Here is a 25,465-nt window from a genome sequence, read left to right on the forward strand (position 1 = left end):
CCCTTCGTGCGCGAGTCCGACTCGCACTTGGCCGGTTTTTTTAAACCGATGTTAGAGCCGTCTAAGCTAACTTTGCAGCGACTTGTACAGAACAAAGTGAGGGTGTCATTTTAAATGTCATAAAAAAATGTCATTAATGATGACATTGCCACACTTTGCAGATGCCGTGCAGAGTTTTTGACATTAATGATGTCATTACCACACTTTTTGCAAATGCCATACTGAGTTAGTTCGGTCCGGTTCTAGTTTTTCATTTTTTCAGTGCTCAGTATCAACGTCTATCATACACCATTAATTACAGTACATTGCTACATTACGACACTAGGTGCTATTATAAGCACATTACGTAACTACGTCCAAAATTTAAAGGGCCATATGTACAGTAACAGTTATTTACGATACGAGTGCGAAAATAGGAAATTCGCAACGAGTAGCGAATTTTAAAACACGACCGAAGGGATTCTGAATACTGTAAATAAATAACTATTGCTTTGCGATTTAACTACTGATATACAAACTCGTGCGTAATCTTAACATTTCCTTTCAAAACTTTCAAAAGTTCAATAACTCTCATGAAAAAACATTCAAAAGTTCAGTAAATCCCATCAAAATAAACATTGAACTTAACTAACGCATCCACAGTTCCAATCTTAAACAATCAGTTTTCTTCGCAACCCTCAAAAAGAAGGCACAAGGTCGCCCCTCCCGTCGCCATGGCGACCAGCAGCCTCCACGCCCACAACCCTAAGACCGCCCCGCGCCCCCATTGGCCAAAGGGGTAGTGTGTGTAAGATTTCCAAATGTGCATGTTTTGAGGATGTGATTGTGTGCGATCTAAGCCGGTGCACGGATAGCAATTTTCTTGTCGCAAACGTTAGATTTGATATATTCCGTAGGATAAGTTATTTTCACTTTCGTCTTATTTACTCACTCGTACCTGTCCAATTCGTTTCTCAGAAATGTTTTGTAAGGAAAACTACTGCTGTTACATTTTTATCTATTATCAGTCAGCTCTTAAGAAAATAGGAAAAAATTGTCACAAGATTTTCCATTCCGTTAACATTTTCCATTGACTTGGTAAAAGTGTATTGAAATTTTGGGACAGTTAGGGTGGATCATAACATAATATTTTTCCAAATTAAAAAAAGAGGTGTACAACTTGAATAAAAATATTTCTATTTCTACGGAATTATCAATACGGATAGAGTAGATACCTATTTTCTTCGTGTATATATTCAAAGTACATACCTCATAATTACATAATCGTGAGAATACATAAGTTTATATAATCGTGTTGATAAATTGAATTGAGCACGAGAAATTACAAACATTTATACGTCACGCGCAGAAAATCCCATTTTCTCGAGCCCCGGGGCCCGGGTTATGTTCTAAATGGCAAAGGGCTCGGACTAGGGTTACCATTTATTTTCGTTTCATTTAATAATACGCGATAAAGTCCCGTTTTCGTAAAAAATAATCTGTAAAAATTTAAGGCAATGTTATTTTATTTTCTGTGATTTTTTAATCAAATTGGGAAAATCCTGGAGAAAGGGTTGCTAACTGATATCATGTATCATTAGTGTTATACGATGATGTATAGTGACCGGTACGTACTTTCCGATAATATTCAAAAATCGCCTATTCATGCCCCTAAATGTACTCTTACAGCAAAATAGTGAATATTATGTATCAGGTTTTCAATGTGTTAACATCCTGACTTTTGCCGTTAGCAAAGACATATGTAACTTCGTATAAGACGAATAAAGTCTAAGGAAAAAACGTGCCTCGGAATTCAAATAAAAGTCATTCTCGAATAGGTGGCGCACACACCTTTAGCCTATCCTCGGCTAGATGGCGTGACGACACCGTTTCATATTTAACAATTTTAACACATAGATATCAGTGAATGAACATGGATCAAAATGATATAAAAATTATAAAATTATTTATCCATATATATAAATTTTTTGATAACTTGATACGTTTTCATTTTGAGTTTTAGTCGTATGTCGATAGATGGCAGTAAATTTACAGTGATTACAAAATTTACAATGACAGGACCCCTCTATACTATCTATTCTTTTTGCCGTTAGTATTTCGTATGCATAGTAGATAATTGACATAGCTATGTCTGTCTGTTCAGTGTAATCAAAATAGTATCAGTATTCCAAATTCCCAGCATGTCCGGAAAAAAACATATAAATGGCGACCCTACCGTACATGTTGTTAGAAGCCACTCGCGAATTCTCGGCTGGCAACATCGTTAACAAGCTATTCAATTTTCAAGTATCAGTCGATGGACCTCCGTCCCAATTAGAGACTGGCTTGTCGCCGTGACGTCACGCTTTCATGCGATTTCAATAACCACCCTCTCCAGTGGCCTCTCCACCTGTAATGAACGCGCTGAAAAGGTGAAATGCAAGTTAACGACCTTAGCTAATTCTATTTTGATATTCATACATTTAGTAGGGGACTTGTCAAATGTAACTTGACAAAACTATTTGTCACCCTAATGGCGTATTTTTTGTGTTCTATAAGTTCTTTGCTGTCAACATAAAGTGTTGTAACACTTGGCCATAAACAAATATCGTTTTTTTTACGTATATACCAACTTTCAACTCTCAAAAACGACTAGTTATTTACAAAATATTCATAGCATATTAATGGTTACTAAAACCATGGTCAACCTACAGAAATACGTGATTATGACGAAATTAGTATTATTTAAATATTTACAGTTTTAATTTATTGGCGGCCGTTTTATACACTTCACTAGTATTAAATAACATGAATTACATAAACCTCGTGATTATCAAATTTCTAGAAACTCCTTCCAACTTGAAAGCCTAATTGCTTGTTTTAATTTTTAAAGTATAACGGCCCATTCAAACAAAGAGCGCTCGTCTTTTGTCTCTGGCCGCATAGACAAATCTTATTATGGAAATATTTTCAAATTAAGAATCCGCTCCCGCATTATGCGTCGACTGTCATCATTGTCTATGCCTTTTTGTTCCGTCCTCGCATGTCGTTTTTCGACCACCGTTCGGGTTCGTTTTTTATTTTTTTTCTGGCCCGAGCGTGAATGGCTTCTTTGTTTGTGCGTGTTTTATTATTAATTAGTGGGGCTCTTTGTTTCTGGTAATTATTGTCTTAATAAGCAGTTCCTGCTCTTCAAATTTAAAGGTCTGTCAGCTTAAATGAACCTTTTAAAAATTCTAGCTCTTTAAAGCGGTTATGAGTTTTTGTCGCGGCGTGTCGTTTATTTCGTATAATGGAGTGTTGGAAAGAAGTTTCCCGTTTAATTAGAGGTGAGACACTCCGTTGGATGGAGCTGGATGATGCTTGTGGGGCGCCATTTTGCATAATTGGGCGGGTGGCGGATGGCAGACGAATTTATACGTCCCGCCAATTTGCTGCTAATGACATGTCTTGAAGCGTTATTGAAAGAGTGGGCGCTTTGTTTTTATCGCCTTATACATATTTATACGGGTTTAGAGCTTTTATATCGTTAGTTGCGACTGAAGTTTTATAAATCTTTACTGTAGATTCTGTTCTTGTAGGTTTTTGCGAACAGTTATTTACCTTTTTAGACTTTTAGTGATCCATATGTGACACAACATCTCTTCCATCTCAACATTTCTTTCATTATATATTTGCATACAGGATACAGGTTATCCCTAAGCATTTATACAGGGTTTCTATAACATGACAATAATTATTCTTTCCTTTGTTTCAGGCGGGCAAGATGGGCCTACCAGCCGGTGGCAGTTTATCGCTATTCTGCCCAGGGGGCGACCTGGGGCAGCCTCCCCCTGCCCACATGGGCATTCCCCCGCCTTACCAGCTAGACTCCAAACTTGGTGAGTAAAAAAATGAGAAAACCTATAAAATCGATTTGATCTGGTTCCGATATGATATTGATATCACATATCCGATATGATACAGATCAGTATCATATCGGAAACAGATCGAATAACTAAAACTCGCATTGGCCTGTATGTTTCTCAATCCTGCCGACTGCGCCAATACACCGTTAATCAATATTTACTTCGAGATTGTTTTATTTACAAATTTTATTCAATTACTATAATATATATTACATCTAGCTTTATCTAGAAACATTCATAGATTAGTAATTATAAACCATAACTCATGCTTTCGGTTTTCACGTATCCGGATGAAAATATACTCCAATGAAAACTTTACTATTTCAACCTTCAATCGAGCGTCAAAATTACCTACATTCCCGATCCTTGTCGTTACTTAAAAATATGATTAAGGTACAGAATTGACGACCCTTTCATTCCAGCGGCAGGGCTGGCGCGGACACCCATGTACCCCTTCCCGGGGGGCACCTACCCCTACCCGATGCTCAGTCCGGAAATGTCACAAGTGGCGGCGTCGTGGTGAGTACACTTCAGATGTATTACAATTTCAAACCTTCAAAAATTGGGTGGGTATCGATTTTTTAAGATTTAGTGTGTATGGTGTTAAAAAAAAGTTTGGTTTCGTAAGAAAGGCGAAGAAAGAGCTTGTTGATGATCTTCCCTTAAATACTGTCTCCCCACATTGACCTTACAGCAGATCTTCGGATATGATAATAAATGAATGAAAATTTTTATTTCAGGCAACTAGTGGCCCATACATAAATACCTTAAAACTAGCATACATATTATAAAAATATATTTTAAAAACTAAACACTACAAATCACATTATGGCTGCGATGCATTACGCAACCCCGCAGTGTCAGGGAGCCGGCCGCGGAACCGCCGAAACTTGACACCCTTCGGCCAAAACTCCTCCTTGGGAAGGTCGCTAGATGTTCAGCTGGAACGCTCACCACAAACGAATTAAAATTCGCATTGTGTCGAGATTCCAACTTCGCGACCTTCAGGATGAATCCGGTCTTCGTTTTCACATACTTTACGATGTCATCGATCTTCGTAAGATAATGATGAAAATATTTCGTTCAGGCACACCCCAAGCATGTACCCCATATCCTCGGCGGCCAGCAGTTTCCGAAGTCCGTACCCCACGTCGCTGCCGATCTCCACATCTAGTCTATCGAGGTAAGTTTCATATCACCTCTTTATGAGTTAGGCCTTATCAGGCTTAAAGACTCGAGGAAATTAGCTTTCTACCTTACTATAATAAAGGAAACATGGAAAACTTCACCACTTGGGCAAGAATCGAACTAGCGAACTTCCTGAACACCAGTCCGATCACTCCTAACCAGCTTGCGAAGCTTAGAAGTTCGAGTCTTGTCTGAAGCGGTGAATTTTTCTCTTAATATAAAAACTAGTAGCATCGCTCGCAGATACAAATTGATTCACTGAATAATTGCTTCAGCCATGAAACCTCGAGTTTTTAAAACTAGACAGAGGCTTAAAGTACACTAGGATTATGCGGTGTAAGGAAACTATCTATGGCAACCCAGGATTGTCATCATTCCATTGGCACATCTATTTCTAAAAGCCTTTCAGCAAATTTGACATGATTTTGTGAAAGAACTTTCATGCATACATTCTTGATGACGGTTTTGGCTTGACATAAATTGTTTCGAGGACTAAATAATATGTGCAGTAAAATGTGAGCGTTATGCTCGTATTTTCAAATACGAGCATAACGCTACTTTTAAGCAAATAATCGTAAATCAAGTTCATTAGAATTCCATAACTCTACGGCTATAGCTATCATGGCCACAATAATGATAAGCTTAGTATTTGATCTAAAGAATTCACTTAATGTATCTGCCAGGCTTCAGGCTGCAGGCTGCTTTATGTGGCTTGGGATTAAAAGTTGATTTAAATTCTAATGTGTTTCCTGTTCCCGATAGTTGATTAGACGCAGAATTATAGTCCATAATTTTAATCTCTGAAATACACTTTATAAGCATGGGGACAACTCTCTTTTCCACGGAAAAAAACTGTTTAAAGTCTCACGCCTCCTGCCTTTCACTTCCCCTCTCCATTCCTTCCCTTCGGCCTCTAATTCACGGGGAGAGGCCTATGGCCAGCTAGTCATCGTATATACACGATCGTCCTTAACTCTCGGGAACAGGATAGTGTGTTGTCTTCCGTGTATATCTGACTTGGTCATAGGCCTCTCCCAAGGTACACCACCGCGGGAGCCCGGCCTCCGTCGCCGGCGTCACCGCTCGCCGGCTGGCCGGAGGGGCTACCCCACTGCGCCTTCCTGTATGTCATTGACGTTGTTGGCTTACGTAGCTTTGTATTAAGAGTTACGGCTCGGCCACGACATTGCGTGACTGGCGACGACGGTGGCGGCAACCATAGGTTGAAGCGAGACACAGCGATCGGACCTTTCGTTCCCACCTATGGTTGCCGCCGCCGCCGTCGCCTGTCGCGCAATAGCCAAGCCGTTAGAACTTGATCGAAAGCTGCCGTACTCTGATTTGAAAATTACACACTTAAGGTGGCTTAAGGTGACGAGGATGTGGTTCTGCGGAAATAACTATTTAGTTCTAAAAGATAAACCTCTACTTTTAGTTACTCGTGATGTCACCTTTTGTAACCACCAGAGTGCGGTAGCTTAGATAGCTCTCATCTTAATACTAAAATTCGTTGTCTCATTTTTAGTATTTATTTATTAAGATGACAGCTATCAAGATCGTGTTCTAAACATACCGTATGATATGTACAGTCGCCATCAGATATATTGGAGCTGCCGAGGTGTTCAAAAATATCTGAACAGTGTTCAGATATTTGTGAGGGCCTTGGCTGCTCCGATATATCTGATGGCGACTGTACATAGAGCTTTTTAGTTGAAGCATATAGGACAAATGAGAATTTGGCATCGACACTGCTCTTGCGCCATTAAGGACGATTTAAGCACTGTTCCAATTCCAGCCAATCGGAGCCAATGTCTGCAAGTTGTCAGAACGCTTGGTCCCGATTTGAATCTGTTTCCTTCTGCGATCTGTTTCATACAGAAGTTATTTCTGCAAACTCTGAGAATTTCCGCACTAGGGTTGCGCAAAAACTGCCACTTTTTTGTTAAAGTTGTCATTTTCGCCTACCTGACAAAATATTTTCTTAGAGTTTAAAAAATATATATTTATGACCTATTATTGAACTTTAGTTCTTAAGAACTGTTTCATACTAAAGAACAATGCTTCAATTGGACTTCGATCCAAGTATGCTAGACAAACGTAAACGGCTTAAGTACGAAATATTTACACCAAGCATTTTATTAGTTAGAATTTTCTGTTTTGAATTTATTTTTATAGATCTGAACATTTTTCGTGTGTAGTAGAAGCAACAAAATAAATGCCTAGGTTCTTTAGTAGACCTATCTTAGATACATCAATGCTTCCTTAGGCCTTGGTCTCCCGTTGAAGATGTACTTGTGACGCTGTACTTACGCAGCGTGCGACGTCATACTGACACCGAGGCCTAAAACTTTTTTTGTAATTTACTAAGACTAATATATATTTTAGTGATTCTTCTATATACAGTGCTTATTATATACAACTTATGAACTCATGAGCTGTTAGAATGTCTTTTTTTATTCTTCTCCTTATCCAAGACGACACTTTAATCCATGTTTGCGATCGATAATTCTCTAACATCTCCTGTTACCAATGTCATCCTATTGTCATCTATGTGTTTGCATTCGCAGTGAACTGTATCGGTTTTCGCCAACGCTGGGCGGAGGCCTAGGCCTCGGTCTGGGCCCCGCGCTGGTGCCCCCGCCCCCCTCTAAGGCTGACCTCGAGTCCCACCACGCGCGGTATGCGAGGTAAGTTGTTATACTTGTTATGGAGTAAACAAACCTATGTCGAGGAATCCTTGTCAGTTAGCCATAGCCACCATACCTAGGGGCTGTCCATAAATTACGTCATCGATTTTTGACGATTTTTGACCCCCCTCCCCTAAAATCATCCAAAAATCATGCTTCGAATGACCCCGTTTCCTCCTACGTCATGCTACCATCATCCGATGTCCAGACCCCCCCCCCCCTAATTTGAAATGACGTAATTTATGAATAGCCCCCTACACTTAAGGGGCCCACTATTTAACAGTCCGCCGGACGGTATCGGCCTGTCAGTTGTTCGGAACTGTCAAAATTTTGTTCTAACTGACAGGCCGATACCGTCCGGCGGACTGTTAATCAATGGGCCCCTTTAAAACAACTGTTTTTTATGACGTGTTATTACATGAATTACATGGTAGAAATGATTCAATTCGGTATTTAGCAGAAGAAAGAATATTATACAAATATTCCTCTCTCAAATTGAAATTCTTAACGAAAATTTATATAGAGAAGAAAAAAAGCTTCAAAATAATAACAAATATTTGAAATCATTTATCCGTGACTGCACATCGTAATCGTACATATCGTATTTAATATTTGACAATATGACATACCTACTAAAATATTAGAATTTTATTTTGAAAATAAGATGACCGGTGTAATAATTATTTTAAACATCGCCATTATCGCCAACAACAAAGCTGTTAACTAATATTTGATGTTTAAGACATATTTTTAAAACTAAGCGATCAAACGTAATTACACCTTTCGGTAGAGCACGCGTTTATAATCCGGTTCCGGCGTGCATTGTATTTGAAATTATAATGACAGAGTTTTAAAACGTTTTGTTATTGCGCGAGCCAATTGTTACCGACCCCTGCTTAACTAGGGTTGCCCCGTGTGATGTTTTTGAGTGACAAATTGTAAAAATGTTTATATTTGTAGACATCGGCTCACGCCTCCACGCATTAGATATGATGAAAAAATCTTAATTTACTGATATTTTTATTAGGGATTTTGGTCAGGTGTACTAAAAATAAATTTATTTTTATCAACACTGCAATTTTAATGTAGTTTAAAGATAGCGAAGTTGGATTAGTTTTGCTGAACGTAAAGAAAAAAAATAAGTAGGCGCACAACTTTGAACGCCAATTAAAATTATCACTTTTTAATTAAAAGTATTAACTTTAAAATCAGGTAATCTTCCACCAAAGTAAGTAAGCTTGTAGTGCAAAACTTAACATATTATTACGTCATATTTTAAATTTTTCACTGCTCAAAACCCATTTGTTAACCCTAACTCAGGGCACGATGGTATCGCGCACATTACACGGCGTCCACCCCTGCGATCAGAGATAAGCAACCGTTTGACAGATGCGTTAAACGTACGTTGCACGCTGTAATTTACGCTATGACATATTTTAAACGGGTAATCACGATTTTAAGTCAAATTAATAAAAAACATTTTTATATTATTGCATTGCACTGATGTAAAATACCCTTGCTCCATAATTTTGATTCGAAACACAAAATTTATATATGTATTGTGGTAGGTATATACCATGATTACTGTAAATGTTGTAACACTTAAATGAGGGTGTGACATAGTTTTTTATTATAAGTACATAATATAGAGGAAAAATGACCACTACATCAGAAACATCATAGAAGGGAATATAAATGGAAGGAGAGGGAGGGGAAGACCAAGAAAAAGTTATATGAGCCAAGTAAAGGAGCATGTAGGGGTCGTGCCGTACCAGGACACCAAAGGGCTGGCTTCGGACCGACCAAGGAGCGACCTTCGCACCGACAAAAGCCCAGATCTTAAATTGAATGAATTAATATAGAAACTGTTGGAGCACAATTTAAACAAAGGGGAACAATATAGACACATTTTATGGTACAGTCGCCATCAGATATATCGGAGCGGCCAAGGTGTTCACAATATCTGAACACGCGCTCTAACGCCCTGACAATAGAGGCGTGTTCCGATATTTGTGAGCACCTTGGCCGCTCCGATATATCTGATGGCGACTGTACCTAATACTATGTTAGTTCGACATAAGCACGCTTAATGTACTAATATCGGAATGCACGAAGGTTATAGAGCTGTACCCGCGCCCGTCAGTTGACGTCTTTGACGATCATGGGGTTAAAGTTAATTAATTAAAACTCAAACTCACGTCGAGTAAGAAAGAGCTACCTTAACCAAAGTAACACCTACGACATTCACAACAAACTTTTTAATTTCAAGTCCCTGGGTACAGGCGGTGTCAAAATCGTTTAGGTCGTCAAATAAAAAAAAACAATAGGTACTTGTATGAAAACAATTAGTTCACAATTATGTCACAGCATCTATGTAGTGTTAGTAAATTAATAATTGGATTAAGTACCTTAGGAGTTAAGTGTAGTATATTTCTGTTATACATGTTTTAGTGAGAGCTGTTAAGGAAATAAGTGAATATCCTTGGGTTGTCTCTGTAAACGTATCTCCTGCTCAGTTATTTCTGTTTGCTTTCCAAATAAATTAAATGAAAAAATAAAATGTCTTTCTTTAAAATAATATAGCATAAAAAAATGGCTACAAATATAATGACCACCAAAAAATACTTTGGTACCCTAAATAAAAAAATCATGCTTACCAAAAAAAATTACTGAACACCAAAAAAATAAGGCCTAAAAATACAAAAGTACCACCACTTTAATTACGACTGCACTTCAAATTGTATTCAAAAACCAAATATATTGAATGATCACCAAAATCATTAATGATCACCAAATTTGAAGACCAAATTAATGCGATATTTTCACCTAAATAAACCACTATGATTACCAAAAAATGTATACATATTACGAAATAAAGTAAACTGATGCCAAAATTACTAGCCCCTCCCGCTCAACCCCCCGTAGCCCGCACCGCATACCTACCTAACCTAATCTACTTTTCTAGTAGCATTTCGTTATGCTACTAGAAAAGTAAGTTAAACTGCTATCAGTTAAGTGGGTTAGGTTAGGTTAAAACTGCGACCCTTACAGAAACGAAATGGTACTAGAAAAGTAGGTTAGGTTAAGTTTCAACTGCTACCCATACAGATACGAAACGCTACTAGAAAAGTGGGTTAGGTTAGGTTTGAACTGCGACCCTTACAGAAAAGAAATGCTACTAGAAAAGTGGGTTAGGTTAGGTTTGAACTGCGACAAATACAGAAACGAAATGCTACTAGAAAAGTGGGTTAGGTTAGGTTTGAACTGCGACCCTTGCAGAAAAGAAATGCTACTAGAAAAGTGGGTTAGGTTAGGTTTGAACTGCGACCCTTACAGAAACAAAATGCTACTAGAAAAGTGGGTTAGGTTAGGTTAGAACTGCGACTGTTACAGAAATAAAATGCTACTAGAAAAAGTTGACGAAGTGGATTAATTAATTTAATAGGATAACGATATATTAAATGTTTGCACATTTTTAATTAAAATGTGGTTAGAATTTTTGTGATCATTTACTATTTTTGCGTTTACAATTATTATTTTGGAGCCAGTTGCTTTAATAGGATAGCAAGATTTAAAAATTTGGTTATCATTTTACATTAAAATGGAGTTCTAATTTTGGTGATCATTTACTATTTTTGGGTTTACAATGATTATTTTGGTGTCATTTTCTTTAATAGGATAGCAAGATGTAAAAATTTGGTTATCATTTCACATTAAAATGGGGTTTGAAATTTGGTAATCATTGACTATTTTTGGGTTAATAATGATTAGTTTGGTGTCATTTCCTTTAAAAGGATAGTAAAATTTAATAAAATTGGTAATCATTTCACATTAAAATGGTGTTATAATTTTGGTGATCATTCATGATTTTAGGGTGGTAAAATAGATTTTTTTGGTATTAAATTTTACTAAATCTGGTGATCAGTTAAATAGCAGCCTAAAAAAATATATAAAACTAAAATTGTAATGGTTTCACAAATGCTCGAAATTGCTGTGCTTAAAGTACACACATACTTGAAAAGCACGCAATTGAGATTCCATTTTACAGAAGACAATAGAAAATATTGAAAATAGTTTATTTATTTATTTATCGAAACGCTCGCGCTGTATAAAAGTTATCAAAGACGAACTTACCACGATTAACTAAGTAAAAAGCTTACCTGCTACTTAATAAACAAATAGATCAAACAGCCATATACTGCCCGATTCGAACTTTAAGATACGTCAAGATACGATATGGATTAGATATGTCAGTGTCAAAAGTGACGTTTCTTCAAACAAAAAAAACGTCACTTTTGACACTGATATATCTAATCCATATCGTATCTAGACGTAATATTTAACGTACCTATTTTAAAGTTCGAATCGGGCCGATAATTTCATATTTTACATCAGCGATCACCAATAAAATAAAACCCGGCACTTACCACTTCTGCCACCGACAGTCCTCATGTAAATAAGCCGGTGGCAGAGAAATTTAATTAAGATGATATACGACGCCTTCACTTAACGGTACGGTCAGCAACGATACCATCTCGCGATGACTTACCAAAAACGGTTATCGCAGATCTGTGCGTGCTTTTGTGAGATGTTCTGGTAAAGTTATGTTTATTTGTTAAATTTCGCACTTGGTGGATAACGTTTTCTACGATTTTGCGATAGGTTTAAAGTCGGTACTAACCGTCATTATTATTCGATTAACTTCTTTTTTTTTTGTTTATTCAGTTTTTTTGATTTTTTACAAATGGCGGATTTGGACTTGCATGCTTCAGATCTTAATAGAGTCACTAATTATATTTTGTAACAATATAAACACTCCTTTAAAAACAAATATGAATATAAGACTTATCTATTTAACCTTGTCTGTCTATGATAAGTATCCTGACCGATTTTTTTTTGTCATATTTATTATTTATTTTATTTAATATTTAAATCAGGCAACAAGACCCATATTACAAATACCTTACAGACAAACATACATATAGTGTAAACTATACATGGTGTGTCTGACCATGGGGCTTTAAATCCAGGGCTTGATTTTACTCGCTAAACTAAGCTACTTTTACTATGGGACCAACCGTAAAATCAGGGAAAAGTTTTTGGCTTTTCCATAGAAAACGTCGACATCTGATCAGCCAAAATGTATGAAAAAGTAAAAAAAAATCGAGATTTCGGGGTTGGTGCCATAGTAAAAGTAGCTCAGTTTAGCGAGTAGAATCGAGCCCTGGATTTAAAGCCCCATGGTCAGACACACACTGTATAGCGACAATCAACGGACCGGACACTTTGACGTTATAGAGAGTTTACGTTAAATAGAGAGAAACTAATATTAAAGTAAACCAACTAGAGCCAAATATGTCGACGTTATAGGGAGTGAAACGTTATATGGAGTGACGTTATATGTACACTGTATGTATTTTATATATTAGCATTTTTAGAAAACTATATTTTCTAAATCTACGAATTTAGCCCACCACACATTTAAGGTTAAACGAAGTTTTATGTTAATATTAACATTCCCGGCGTTTCTGCCGACCATCCGTCATAATCACCTCCACGCCGCTCGGCGACTGCGCGAGCGCACGCATTGTGCTTTTTCTTCCATTTTTAAACCCCAACCGACGGAAGGCGTATTTCAGACTTCGAACGCGTTCCTCGAACTAATTTACTGAAAACGTCTATGATAAAGTATCATTTCGAACCTTAAAAAAGCATATATTGTTAGAAAAAATAAAGCACTTGTGTCCTTCTGTGTTTCATTCTAATTTTAGCTTTTCTGCCTTTAAAATAAAGTTTGGTTTTGGGCGGAGAAGGAAGTCGTTTTTCAGCATTCTTTGGTTTTACAATTATTTTTAATAGTTTCTGTGGTTTATTAAACTGTCGCTTAATTATGCTTTTGGAACGAGTTTAGAATTTATATTTGTATTAAAGTTAGGTGCGTTGCTTTAAAAATAAATGACTATAGTCCATAATGGAAATAGATATACTATTTAACTTCATCGAGAATAAAAGATATCAGTTATCGAACACATTTTAAGGGTATGAAATAGATAGATGGATAAATCAAATTAAAAGCCATCGAAAAAAGTACGTATAAAATTTGACGCATAAAATATCGAGCACACATTTAACCTATCATTGTCACATTTGGAAATAGCAAGTCTTTCAAATTGCTTCCTGCCATTGCAGAATCATTCTTAGCCTATTTAACACAAAGTTCATTAATTTATGTCGACTCCATAAAGTACCCTGTACTTTTTACGCGCAACTACCATACAAATATCACGTCATATCTCCATACAAACTCCATAGTCACTTACGCCGTTTACAAACTTATTACTACAGACGTAAACATTCCTTCTCAAATTGACGTATCTCTTTACGATTTCCGTAGTGACATACGCCATTTACAAAGTTATCAACGGTAGTCATAAACATGCGATTTGTAATAGCCTTATGTCCTTACGACTTCCATATTGCCTTACGACGTTTACAAAGTAGTCAACAGTAGTCATAAACACGCGCTTTCAAACTGACGTATCTTCGTACCACTCCCATATTAACTTATGACGTTTCCACAGTTACATGCGCCGGCCATAAACAACATGCGTTGTCTATTGCGCTCGCGCAGGAAACGCGTCTATTTCCAGCCGGATGTGTTTATTGTCTGTCTGTGTGTCTCGTTAGCATATTGATCTGGCGCAGTTATGATTGGGTGACGGGTGACAAAAATGGAAATTAAAAGTGACAACAAATTTCCTGGAACATTATGATAATAAATATGTGTTCCTTAAGTCTATTCAAGAATTTACAATTTTATAGGTTTAACTAACGTTTTAGTAGGTAGTAGGGCTTCCAATACCGGGATCCCGGGATCCCGAAATACCGGGATCCCGTCTATTTATACGCATTTTTCAATACCGGTATTTTTTAATGCAATACCGGGATTCCGGTATTTTAAAAAAACAAGGAAAATGGGCCGATTATAACGTAAAATCCATTAGAATGATTAATTCGGCTGTATCGAAAAGATTACTTGCCCATTTAATTAAAGAAGATCATTTAATTGAAACAAAATCTGTGCGCATGCGTTAGATAAATATTTGGTGATGAATTCTGATGTTCAGGATATGATATTAATATAATTCGTTCTTAAAATTATATTAAAAAGTAGAAAGAAATGAGCAAGGAATTGTAGTATGGCAAACGAATTTTTGGTGGCAAATTTGAATATAGTTGGCTGGTTTATTAGGTTGAAGGTTGAACTAAAAATGTGACTGGTGAAGTCAACAGATAAAATTATTGCCATCCTGGAGGGTGAAATTATAATTATTGCAGTTGGCGATTATTGTTTAATATCCTAAGCTAAGGACATACATATAAGTATCTGCTGAAACAAGAGTTCAAGTAGCGTCCATCATTATACATTATATACTATGAGTATGTATGAAATATGTAGTAGTATATTAATTATTTATATTCTAGTATTTTTATTTGTGTATTCTATATGTAGTTTATCAGAATTATTAGTTGTTCAGTTGTTTTCCATCGTTCTAATAAATTCCTCTGTTCTCCTTGCACCATTTTTACATGTCTCTGTTTGACCCGATGGTTGACTGGTAGAGAATGCCATTAGGCATTAAGTCCGCCATTTGTAAGTACATTATTTCTATGTTCTGTGCAATTAAGTTTAAATAAATAAATAATATCTGGTGTTACAGTGAGCCTTTTTTTAATAAAACTCAAAAAAATTAAGCGATTCATAGTCAATACCGGGATCCCGGGATCCCAGGATCCCGGTATTGATGAAGATAGTTTCGGTATTAATACCGGTATTGAAAGAAGTCCGGTATTTGGAAGCCCTAGACAAGTTTTAAAAATCATATCAAAAAAGTGAGTTAGGTAGGTATTATAATTTGAACGATCGATATGAATAGCCACTAAGCCCCTGTCTCGGTAACTGTAATGACATAATCATATTATCACTTTAGAACTTAAAAATAAAATACTTATTCTTAGTCGAATACAGTTCAAAAGTCTAAAATTGCTGTTTGCGACACCACACGCGGCAGGGTCGCCATGTGGAGCGGGTAGTAGGGCAGCAAGCAAACAACACGAGTATTCCGGAAATATTTACATTAATTCAGAAAATCGTTACCTATTTATACTTACACTATTAAGACTTGATTTCCTCCTACGCTGACATCGGTCGCTGACGTCGGTCGGGCGTACGAATTGAGCAATAAATCTGCCGCGGACGTGAACATCGCTGTGCGGTGACCCATAGAACATCGTAGACTCTACCAACGTCAGCGATCGTTGTTAGCGTAGGAGGAAATCAAGCCTTAAAAACCTGCACAAAATACTTATAACTCCTCACAGAACTGCTATCCATGACGTCACACTAAGATCACATTCTTTGCCTTTCAGGTCACTAGAAAAGGGCAGCGGCAGCAGCGACAAGCCCAGCGAGGGTACAGTCAGCAACAACAGCAAAGAGCAGAACAAGAAGCCGCACATAAAGAAGCCCCTCAACGCGTTCATGCTGTACATGAAGGAGATGAGGGCGAAGGTTGTGGCCGAGTGTACTTTAAAGGAATCGGCGGCGATTAATCAGATATTGGGACGACGGGTGAGTTGATAACGGTTCTTGGTTAGATTTCATTTGATTTTGGAACTCGGTGGCACGAATGGATCTACTTCTCGAAATGGAAATTTGTTGGCAGGATTTTGCGATATAGAAGAAAAGAAGCGTTGTTGTTTTAGAAGTTTTTACTGATCAGAAAATATTTGTAAAGAAGACAGTATCAGGATATAATGAAAATTTTACAAAATAGATCAAATTTCTTGGTATCTTTTAAAAATAATATTTCTGCATAATTGTAATTTATTTTATATGGTTCAGCTTCCATTGTTTTATTTTAAAAACAGTATTTAGAGTCCTTTAGTTGTTATCCAAAACCGAATACAATGGCAAGTTTGATACCTTCTATTTCGGGAGCATAGATTCATTCGGGCCACTGAGTCATGATCTTAATGACTTGACATTCTGTTAAACATAATGGCCAATTTTAAAATTCAATGTTCTTTGTATTGTCTTGTTAGGAATATGATTATGGTATCGAATGCCTACGTGTTTTTGTATCACCGGCGCGTTGAATAACAAGCATTACTCGGAACGTAATCCGATTCCTAACAAGTGTTAGTCATGGACGCTCAACGCCGTTGAACGTCCACGATCGACAGTTCTGTTGTCGGACTCAGTAACATATCAATATCGTGTCGTAATCTAACGCAGTGGCATTCGTTGAGTCGCGAAGAGCAAGCAAAGTACTATGAGAAAGCGAGACAGGAGAGACAGCTCCATATGCAGCTGTACCCGGGTTGGAGCGCGAGGGACAACTACGGTTACGGTTCCAAAAAGAAAAAGCGGAAAAAGGACCGTAGTCCTGCTGAGTTGGGAGGTATTGGACCCTAGGACCCAGACACGCGAGGGGCTGGGATGTTCCGCGCTTGTACACTCGCTTCACCCCCGACCGGGCTCTCTCCCGCACACCCACTAACACCCCCGAGAGAGTCCCGTCCCGTAACTAACTACCGGCTTGTATTAACGACGAGTCCGTACCCGTGCCCGTGCCCGTCCTGTCCGTATGTGAGTGTGCGTGTGTGCGTGTTAACTACTGTGTTACTGTGCGGCGGCCCGGAGGTGCCTGTGCTAGAAAAGCGGCTGGAACCGTTGCGGCGAGGCGCGAGACGGCGACGGACCGGCCCGGACCGGCCCGGACCGGACCGGACCGGACCGGACCGGGCGCCGCGCGCCGCCCCGCGCCCCTTAGTGTTGCGTGTTCTGTGTACGTAGTCGTCGAGTGATCGTGTACATGTACACCCTACACCCCTATCGGAAACTATATTGGTTTGTTAGATGTCTAGACGAACCGCGACCGATACCGTCCGCAGAATAGGTTCTGTGAGGAACTATAATTGGCCATTTTCATTAGGATCAAAATTGTAGCGGCTTCACGCGGGCTGTTTTTCTAGCACGAGAGTAGGCGCGGTGCTCGGCCCGGGCGAGAACCACCGTCGAAGTGCATTTTCTTTTCTTTCCATATCGCGTCGGTTCAGTGGCATGCGCTGGGCCGCGAGGAGCAAGCCAAGTATTACGAGTTGGCGCGACGCGAGCGCCAGCTGCACATGCAGCTCTATCCCGATTGGTCGTCTAGGGCTAATACGCAAAGGGGCAAGAAGAGGAAGCGAAAACAGGAGACAACCGATGGAGGTACTGCCTTACACTCCGGCCGCCTCCCGTCTGTCCACGGACGATACACCGCTCCCATCCCGCGGCGGCCGTCTAGCGCACACTCCTCATTTACAAACGAGGTCAATTAATGAAGGATTAAGTCGCAGACGCCCGCCGCCTCCCGTCCTCTCCCCCGTGGAGGTCAATCATTTGCTCTTGAACACAATTCGACATAGCATATTGCCGAATGTTGGTTAACGGGGTCCAGGTTGTAGCAATATCAGTATTTTTATATATTATTTATCGCCTTTATTTATTTTTATTACAACGCTATTTTATGAGAACCCTGTTTGTAAGTGGCACTCCTTCGAAGGTTGTCCCGGTTTTTGGCTTTCCGATCTGCTCCGAGGTCAGTGATTCGGGGAGCGTGCATGTTTGGCAGTCGAAGGACCAAGTGACCGCTTTGCAGGGAGTAGTAGAGTACCGATAGTCAGGCTGGGACAGCCTTCCCGACTGGTCTGAAGTGCGTTGTGCGCTGCATGCGGCAGGGACGCCCGCCGCTGCGCCCACAGTTGGGCAACCGGCCCAGCCTGCTTGTGTCTGCGGTGTCTATATATAATGATACTGGCCAAATGATTCAATATTTATTTTTGATTCCGGAGAACCTATTCTGCTTAAATTTTGCTTATAAGCGTCATGTTTATTTGTGGTTATTATTTTATTTTCGAACGTAGTTAGCATTTATTTTGGAAGTTCATGCGTGTAGTCTGTTATTTTTAAAACCAATGTTTTTTCCGTTATCCCTTTCGTTTGTCCCGTCCCCTCCCGCATGACAACTAACACGTCTGGGGGTATGGATGCATGCTGCTTTTTTGTAGTTTTAGCGTATTAGTTTACATTAAGGCTTGGAATATGATTTCGGGTAACCTTTGATTCGCGAGCGAGTATTCTATCATTTTCATTGGCCTCCTGATTTGACCGCTGAACCAAAATTTATCTGATGTCATATTTTTATTTTCTAATCTGGACATTTAATTCCATAATGATTGATTTGCAATTTTGAATTATTTGATAACTTTGCCATGGATTATATTTTTCCAAGTATCCAGAAATTATTTTGCCGAGTGGATTTTGAAGTGCGTGTTCTAACTGTGTGTCCTAATGTACTTCCAGGAAATAATTTGAAGAAGTGCCGAGCGAGGTACGGCCTCGACCAACAGAACCAGTGGTGCAAACCTTGCAGGTGTGTGTTCTTCTTTATCGTTTTTATTTATTTTCGCTTGACACAGAAAATCTATCAGCCACTACCCAGAGTAATCTGTGGAACTGTTGGCGACAGTTATTTTGATATTGTTTCTATGTGGAAAGACTTGGCTATCTTTCAGTCTAAAGTTTCCCAAGAGAGCCTGGTCGTAACATTTTCGTATTATTTAAAAACAAATCCTATAACCTAGTTGTTATGTTTACGAATTTGTTTTTTATTTTATCCTGTTCAGAGCGAACAGAGCTGAAGACGATGGTGATTCAGAAAATGTGTCTTTTCACAAAGAAATATATAAAAATACCTTAGCAGAACGGAATAGATTTTTTTGAAAGTAGACAAAGAGTGAAGTAGTGGAAATAGGTGTAAGTTCGCCGGCGTCGAAGGGCAATCATTTGTCGAAGAAAAGCTTTCAAAAAAATCTTGACACATTTTCTGAATTGCTCTCGCTTTTTTCTTTGAATTCGTTTACGTTAAGTGTGAGGTTATAAAGTTCCATGTACTGATGAAATTTTTTCTCCACTCATGATTGCCGCTTCCCACGGATTGGATCCGCTGGCACTATTGGTGACGTTTTTCTGACTATTTTTATATATTTTGCTCCGATGCGTTTTTTATATTGCGTTCGCCTCACGCCACTTGACTCGGACTGTTTTCTTTATAATCACCTGACAATTACATAACCTCCCACTTTTTATCATTCTTTGCTTCTGTTGTTTATTTATTCTTTGCATCATTTTCTAATCACAACCCTTCACTTTTAATTCTTTTGTTTTAAATTTCTCCTCTTTACAAACGATATTTTATTCTCACCTACTTATTCCACTCTCCTCATCTCATCATCATACGTTCTATGTCCACTATAATTTCTGTTTTCTTTTTGTTTTTACTTATCCACAATTTTTCAAACTAATCTACTTCTTTACCATACCGACTTCATTATTATCTTATGTTTTTCTACTCTATTCATCGTCTTCCCTTCTCTTTATTTATCTATTTTTATCCTTAACCTTTTACATTCTACTTCTCTAATAATCTTGCTTTCACCTGTTTTCATATCGTTATTGACTTTTGATTCTCCTTAATCTTATTATATCACCTTATATTCTTCTACTTTTCCATTCATATTGAATATCTTCTTCTTCTGCCGTAATCTGTTTCTTCCACTCGATTGTCCCTATCTTCTCCCACCCTCATGATGTATAATCCCGGGGTGCAGCCCCGAGTCGGGTAGCGTGCTGGTGTCGGGCGGGGTGGTGGGGGGGCTGGGGCTGCTGCGGCCGGAGCCGGCGGCGCCGCTGGTGGCCGGGAGCCCGCAGGAGCCCACCTACGTCAACCTCTAGTGCCGGCCGAGCGCCGGACGAGCCACGGTCAGTCCAAGGACCAGGTTGAATGTTATGGCCGCTTTGATAATATCATTCGACGTTTTTAAAAGATGAATTAGTTTCTCCGATACAGATTTACCTATAAGTAACGAAAAGATTTAAAAAAATTAGAAAGGCACTCTATTTTTTCCCCATACGAAAATGTAAAGAGCGTAAATTTTTTCTATGTGGAAAAATTCGCAATTTTGGTAAGTTTCCGTCCGCACATCAGTGAGTTTTATGGACAAATTGATATAGTACACGATGTGTATGGTGGTATGGTATACATAGTATTTAGCTATGCATTTATTAATTGTATAATATATTTTGCAAAGAGAACGCATATTTAAATGATAGATATAGACACCACATAGCGTCGAAAATATGAATAAACAAATGAGAATGATATTTTTAAAAAGGCCGTAACCGTATTTGTCGTGAAGTGGAAATGCCGTGAACAGTAGATTCGATTTATGTGTTTTTATTAGTGGCATGTTATTAGTGGTTATAATTATGTACATTTTAGAAGCTTTAATCCATTGACACAAAAACAGCTTTTCAGCGAGAAGGATTTTTTGTTTTCTGCTCTTTTTGTCTTTATTGTGTTTCTTTAATAACAATGCCGTAAACTTTTACTTGTTTGAGAGTTTTTGCGGCCTGTATTTCGACGTTGTTTGTATATTGAGTTTTTTTGTAGTAAGAATCTTTTGTTGCTTTTTTAAGTCTTCGTGCCTATAAAGAGGGCACATAACTCCTTAATACTCGGCATGTTTTTTTTTGTTTTATTGTGGCTCTTCTAACATTGAGCGGGCATGATTCAAATGTAACAATTTAATGATTTTTTTTGCGTTTTTGTTGTTGTTTTGTAGTGATTTTAAATTGATGTTTCATATTATTAACAGGCACTGAAAATGTACAACCTGTACATTTTGTATTTGTCCTTGGCGATATAAGCTATATTTGCTCTCTTTAGTAATATGAAACATTTAATTTTGTCTGAATTGTCAGTTTCAATACGGTTTAAGTTGTAATTTTACTTGCTTCTAAACCTATAAGAGCATTTTAGAAAAAGTGTATTACTTATAAAAGATATTTTTCTAAGATTATTATTTTTCATACTTATTGTATGTACCTACCTACTTCGTATGACGGTAACGTGATTGTAGGTTCGAATAACGAATGGAAATAGGTACATACATGATTTCACTCACGATTTCAAATAATTTCAATTTTGTTGGACATAATGATAAAAGCAAGTGTACGCGATTAAGTCCCGATTCATTTTTTTTTACAAATGCTCAATCGCAAGCAAAATTATAACTTACCATTCCAAAACAGCCACAAACGGAGTTGTAAGTTGTAACGTTACTTCGTAATGTTGCAGGCGGAAGAAGAAATGCGTGCGCTACATGGAAGCGCTGGCGGCCGCGTCCGGGACGATGGGGGTCGGGGGCCCGCCCGCGACCCCGCAGTCGCCGTGCTCCGATGAGGACGTGAAGCTCGAGGAGCTGTCGGACGCGTCGGACGACGACGGCGACGCCGACACGCCGCTGTCGGCGTCCAGCCCGGGCGGGCTGTCGGCGCTGTCGTCGCTCGCGTCGCCCGCCTCCGACCCGCCGCCGCCGCCGCGCAACCCCGTCGGCACCAACCCGCGCGACGCCAACAACCCGCTGTCCGTCGGCCAGCTCACCAGCCAGTCCTGGCCGCGCGCGGCGCAGGCGCGGCCCTCGCACGAGGTCATCTCCGTCTCATAGTGCCAGTGTCGAACCGGCGCAACCCGGTACTCTGTCTTAACCTCCGGACGATCCTCGCGGCGGGGTTAAATTAACACGGAGAAATTAAAGTTTTTAGTGAACGGTGGCGCCATCTCGTAATGAGAACTCGTATCGTCGGCCCGCGCCATCTGGCGGCCGCGCCCCGAAACGGTTCGTGTCGGTTGTGATAACTAAACAAGTAGGTACCCCGTATACTGATCCTTCGATGAACTTTTACCGTTCGCGGATTTTTATGACGTGAACGAATACCCGCATTTTCGTGTGCTTTATTTTCGAGAGGCCTAATTGCGAATTCATCTTTTTTTACCAGATGCTCGGTATTCTTTCACGTCGGTCCGTATATAAATGTACAATTGACATTTCAAATTGACCTTGAGTTTATGACTCTTAACATTTAATTATAATACGTCATATGTTGTCATTTTCATTTTTTTTTTCATAAATTTAAAGTCGCTTTGATCTCAATTTGAGCCCCAATCGAGTCATTTAGCATTTTGTATGACGGCACCCACAGATTTATTTTTCAAATTTCTTCTTCCATACAATTTTGGGGTATTCAGTTCCGATTGCTAAATATCACTTCAACAGCATTCAAGGTATTTGTTGTTATTTTAAAACCCTAATATTGTGTCTATCTTAACTAGTCACATGTCAAATGTGCCATTTACATCTGTTTTTAATTTTGGATTTGAATTATAAAAATGTGGGGCATATCACTAAAGTACATGGCATTGTAATCAATAATTTAAGTTTTCTTACATTTTGATCTGTTGATATGTAAACTGACTGCATTGTAACTGTGTGACTATTTTTCAAAATAAACTAGGTTGATTTTAACGCCATCTATATCGCTGAAGCATAAACAATCTTTTTCATAGTGATCTTAAAAATCTAGACCGTTTTTAAGTCTAATGCAGCGGGCTTAAATGTCACAGATTGAAAACGCACAATTATTACCATAACTTTTTAATTCACTTGTTCCGTTCATCGTACTTATTTGTAACAATATCCTTAATTATTAACTGAGATTATCAGATTAAACAGTGAAATATAATGTTATGGTAGAATTGCTATGGAAAGTACTTCTAACACTGTCACATACATTGCTCTCTTATGGACATTTCATTTTAACATCTTGTTAACGGATTCAACTCAATATTTACTTCATACGTCTATTTTCTTAGAGCATTTAGTAACTGGAGATATCATCGCTGTCATTTTCTTTACGAAACAGTCTGCCGATTTTTGCGGGGGAGGGGACGTCAAATGTACTTATTGCTATTTCTACATGATTTGTACGTAACGTACAAATAGCCATGACAGTCCATACAAAAGCTTGCACAATTGTGCAAGTTTTTCGGCAGAGGAGTAAGCTCTTAATGTCCACTCCAGTTATTAAATGCTCTAAGGTCTATCTTACATATGATTTCGTGTATTTTTCTAATTATTTTTCAACGAATTACTTGATATAGTGAAATTCAAATAGAAAAATACGCCTGGGAAATGTCAGGAATGCAGGCGGGAGCCGCAAACCTTTTTTTAGGTTGTTTAAGTTATTTCGAGTTGAATTTTTTAATTAAGTTTTTTCCTTAATGTTTCATCGGACGGCCTGCACCGATAAGGTTCCATGTAGCGTAGTTTTATTAAGATATAGTTTTAAAGAGAATAATTTCCCTTTGTAGCATGTTTTTGTAAAAAGTTAAATGTAAGATGACACAAAGGGAAAAAGAGTTTTTTTCCGTTGTGCGGAACAAGTTAGACTGTCGTAGGTTAGTTTAGGCACGTTGTATGAGTGAATTTGTAAATCGGGATTTGGACCGAGTGCTCTTTAATATAAGGTCGCATTTTCAATGGAATTTGATTTTTTAAGTTGCATGTATTTTATTTTATCCTCATAGGATTTTGACTTTTCTCAAAGATATATCAAGCATGCGTTTCGATCATGAAATTCGATTTTGCATGCATTTATTTGTTTAATTAATTAAATAAGTCTTATAAAAATACGACTTATCCTCATTTCTTAATGATTTTACTTTTATTATGATGTGTTAAAGAGCATTTAGGTACAATTTAAACCACTGTATATGTGTAAGTACATATATGATGTAAAAATATAAAATATAGGTTTAATATAACTGTGTCATATTAGAAATAAGTGTACTATGCTACTTATGTATACATTATTACAATATAAAAAGTTTAAAGAAAAATATTAGCGGAATACTGACTTGAAACAAAAAAATGTATAATGAAAAATTTTACAGGATAAATTGTAATTTTCATATTACAATTTTTACATTACCTGGGATTATAATAAAGAAACAGAGTGTATAGGACTCGAGTTTGTAAATAAATTTGTAATTCATGATATTAGATTTTTTTCGGTTAAAAAAACATTGCATTTATATTATTATTAAAATACCCTCGGAATGTTCTCGGATGGTTTGTTTTATCCAACAGTTCTTTTTGTTAATTACTTTTTATTGTTATTATTAAGATTTTTAACGTTGTTGACTGCAAACCAAGCCCTATTAATGAATAATACTTGATTACACGACTTTTAAAACTATTATGAGCCCCGATGATTAAAACAGTTGACTACGTTGATCAATGATTTATAACTTTGACAAAATCATGATCATTTTAAGCATTTATAAGGTTTTTGACCCGCTAGCTTTGCATAGGAAATTAATGTGCAATACTGAACATGGGTACTGTATAATAAAACGAAATCTTTAATAAGATTTTTTTGTAAATTTATATTTTAAGGTACTTTGAATTTTACTATTATGGAATTTATTTTCGTTTTGAGCAAAGTATGATTTGATTTATTTTTTGACGGTATTATAAAGAAAGTGCCAAAACCATCTAGAACTGAATTTTGCCAGGGAAACAAAATGGATTATTATAACTATGTAATTTACTATATGTCTGTGCCAAATTGATAATGAAACTGAACCGATACTTACATTAATATGGATTATTGGATAAATAAGTCCTTGTACTTAAGCTGATTTTGTTTTAGAATGGCAGCTTATCTTTTTTATAAATGATTTAAGCATATGC

At 37.9% G+C, this 25,465-nt stretch overlaps 1 protein-coding gene across 2 annotated transcripts in view; it reads left to right on the forward strand.

The window, feature by feature from the left end:
- LOC134801470 (protein pangolin, isoforms A/H/I/S) overlaps window positions 1-24,946 on the forward strand; it is a 234,364-nt gene extending 209,418 nt beyond the window's left edge. Inside the window, exons 5-13 of one of the 2 annotated variants that reach the window (XM_063774070.1) lie at window positions 3,737-3,860; window positions 4,310-4,406; window positions 4,975-5,070; window positions 7,643-7,762; window positions 16,193-16,394; window positions 17,885-18,038; window positions 19,173-19,242; window positions 22,009-23,569; window positions 23,809-24,946. In XM_063774070.1, the coding sequence (XP_063630140.1) occupies window positions 3,737-3,860; window positions 4,310-4,406; window positions 4,975-5,070; window positions 7,643-7,762; window positions 16,193-16,394; window positions 17,885-18,038; window positions 19,173-19,242; window positions 22,009-22,378 (1,233 nt within the window). In that variant the 3' untranslated portion in view covers window positions 22,379-23,569; window positions 23,809-24,946. Of the gene's footprint in view, window positions 1-3,736; window positions 3,861-4,309; window positions 4,407-4,974; window positions 5,071-7,642; window positions 7,763-16,192; window positions 16,395-17,060; window positions 17,227-17,884; window positions 18,039-19,172; window positions 19,243-22,008; window positions 23,570-23,808 lie in introns of both variants that reach the window. The other variant, XM_063774069.1, reaches the window with a different exon arrangement.
- Window positions 24,947-25,465: the final 519 nt, after the last annotated feature.

Source organism: Cydia splendana, chromosome 22, assembly GCF_910591565.1.
Source record: "Cydia splendana chromosome 22, ilCydSple1.2, whole genome shotgun sequence".
In the NCBI taxonomy this organism is placed as follows: Eukaryota; Metazoa; Arthropoda; class Insecta; order Lepidoptera; family Tortricidae; genus Cydia; species Cydia splendana.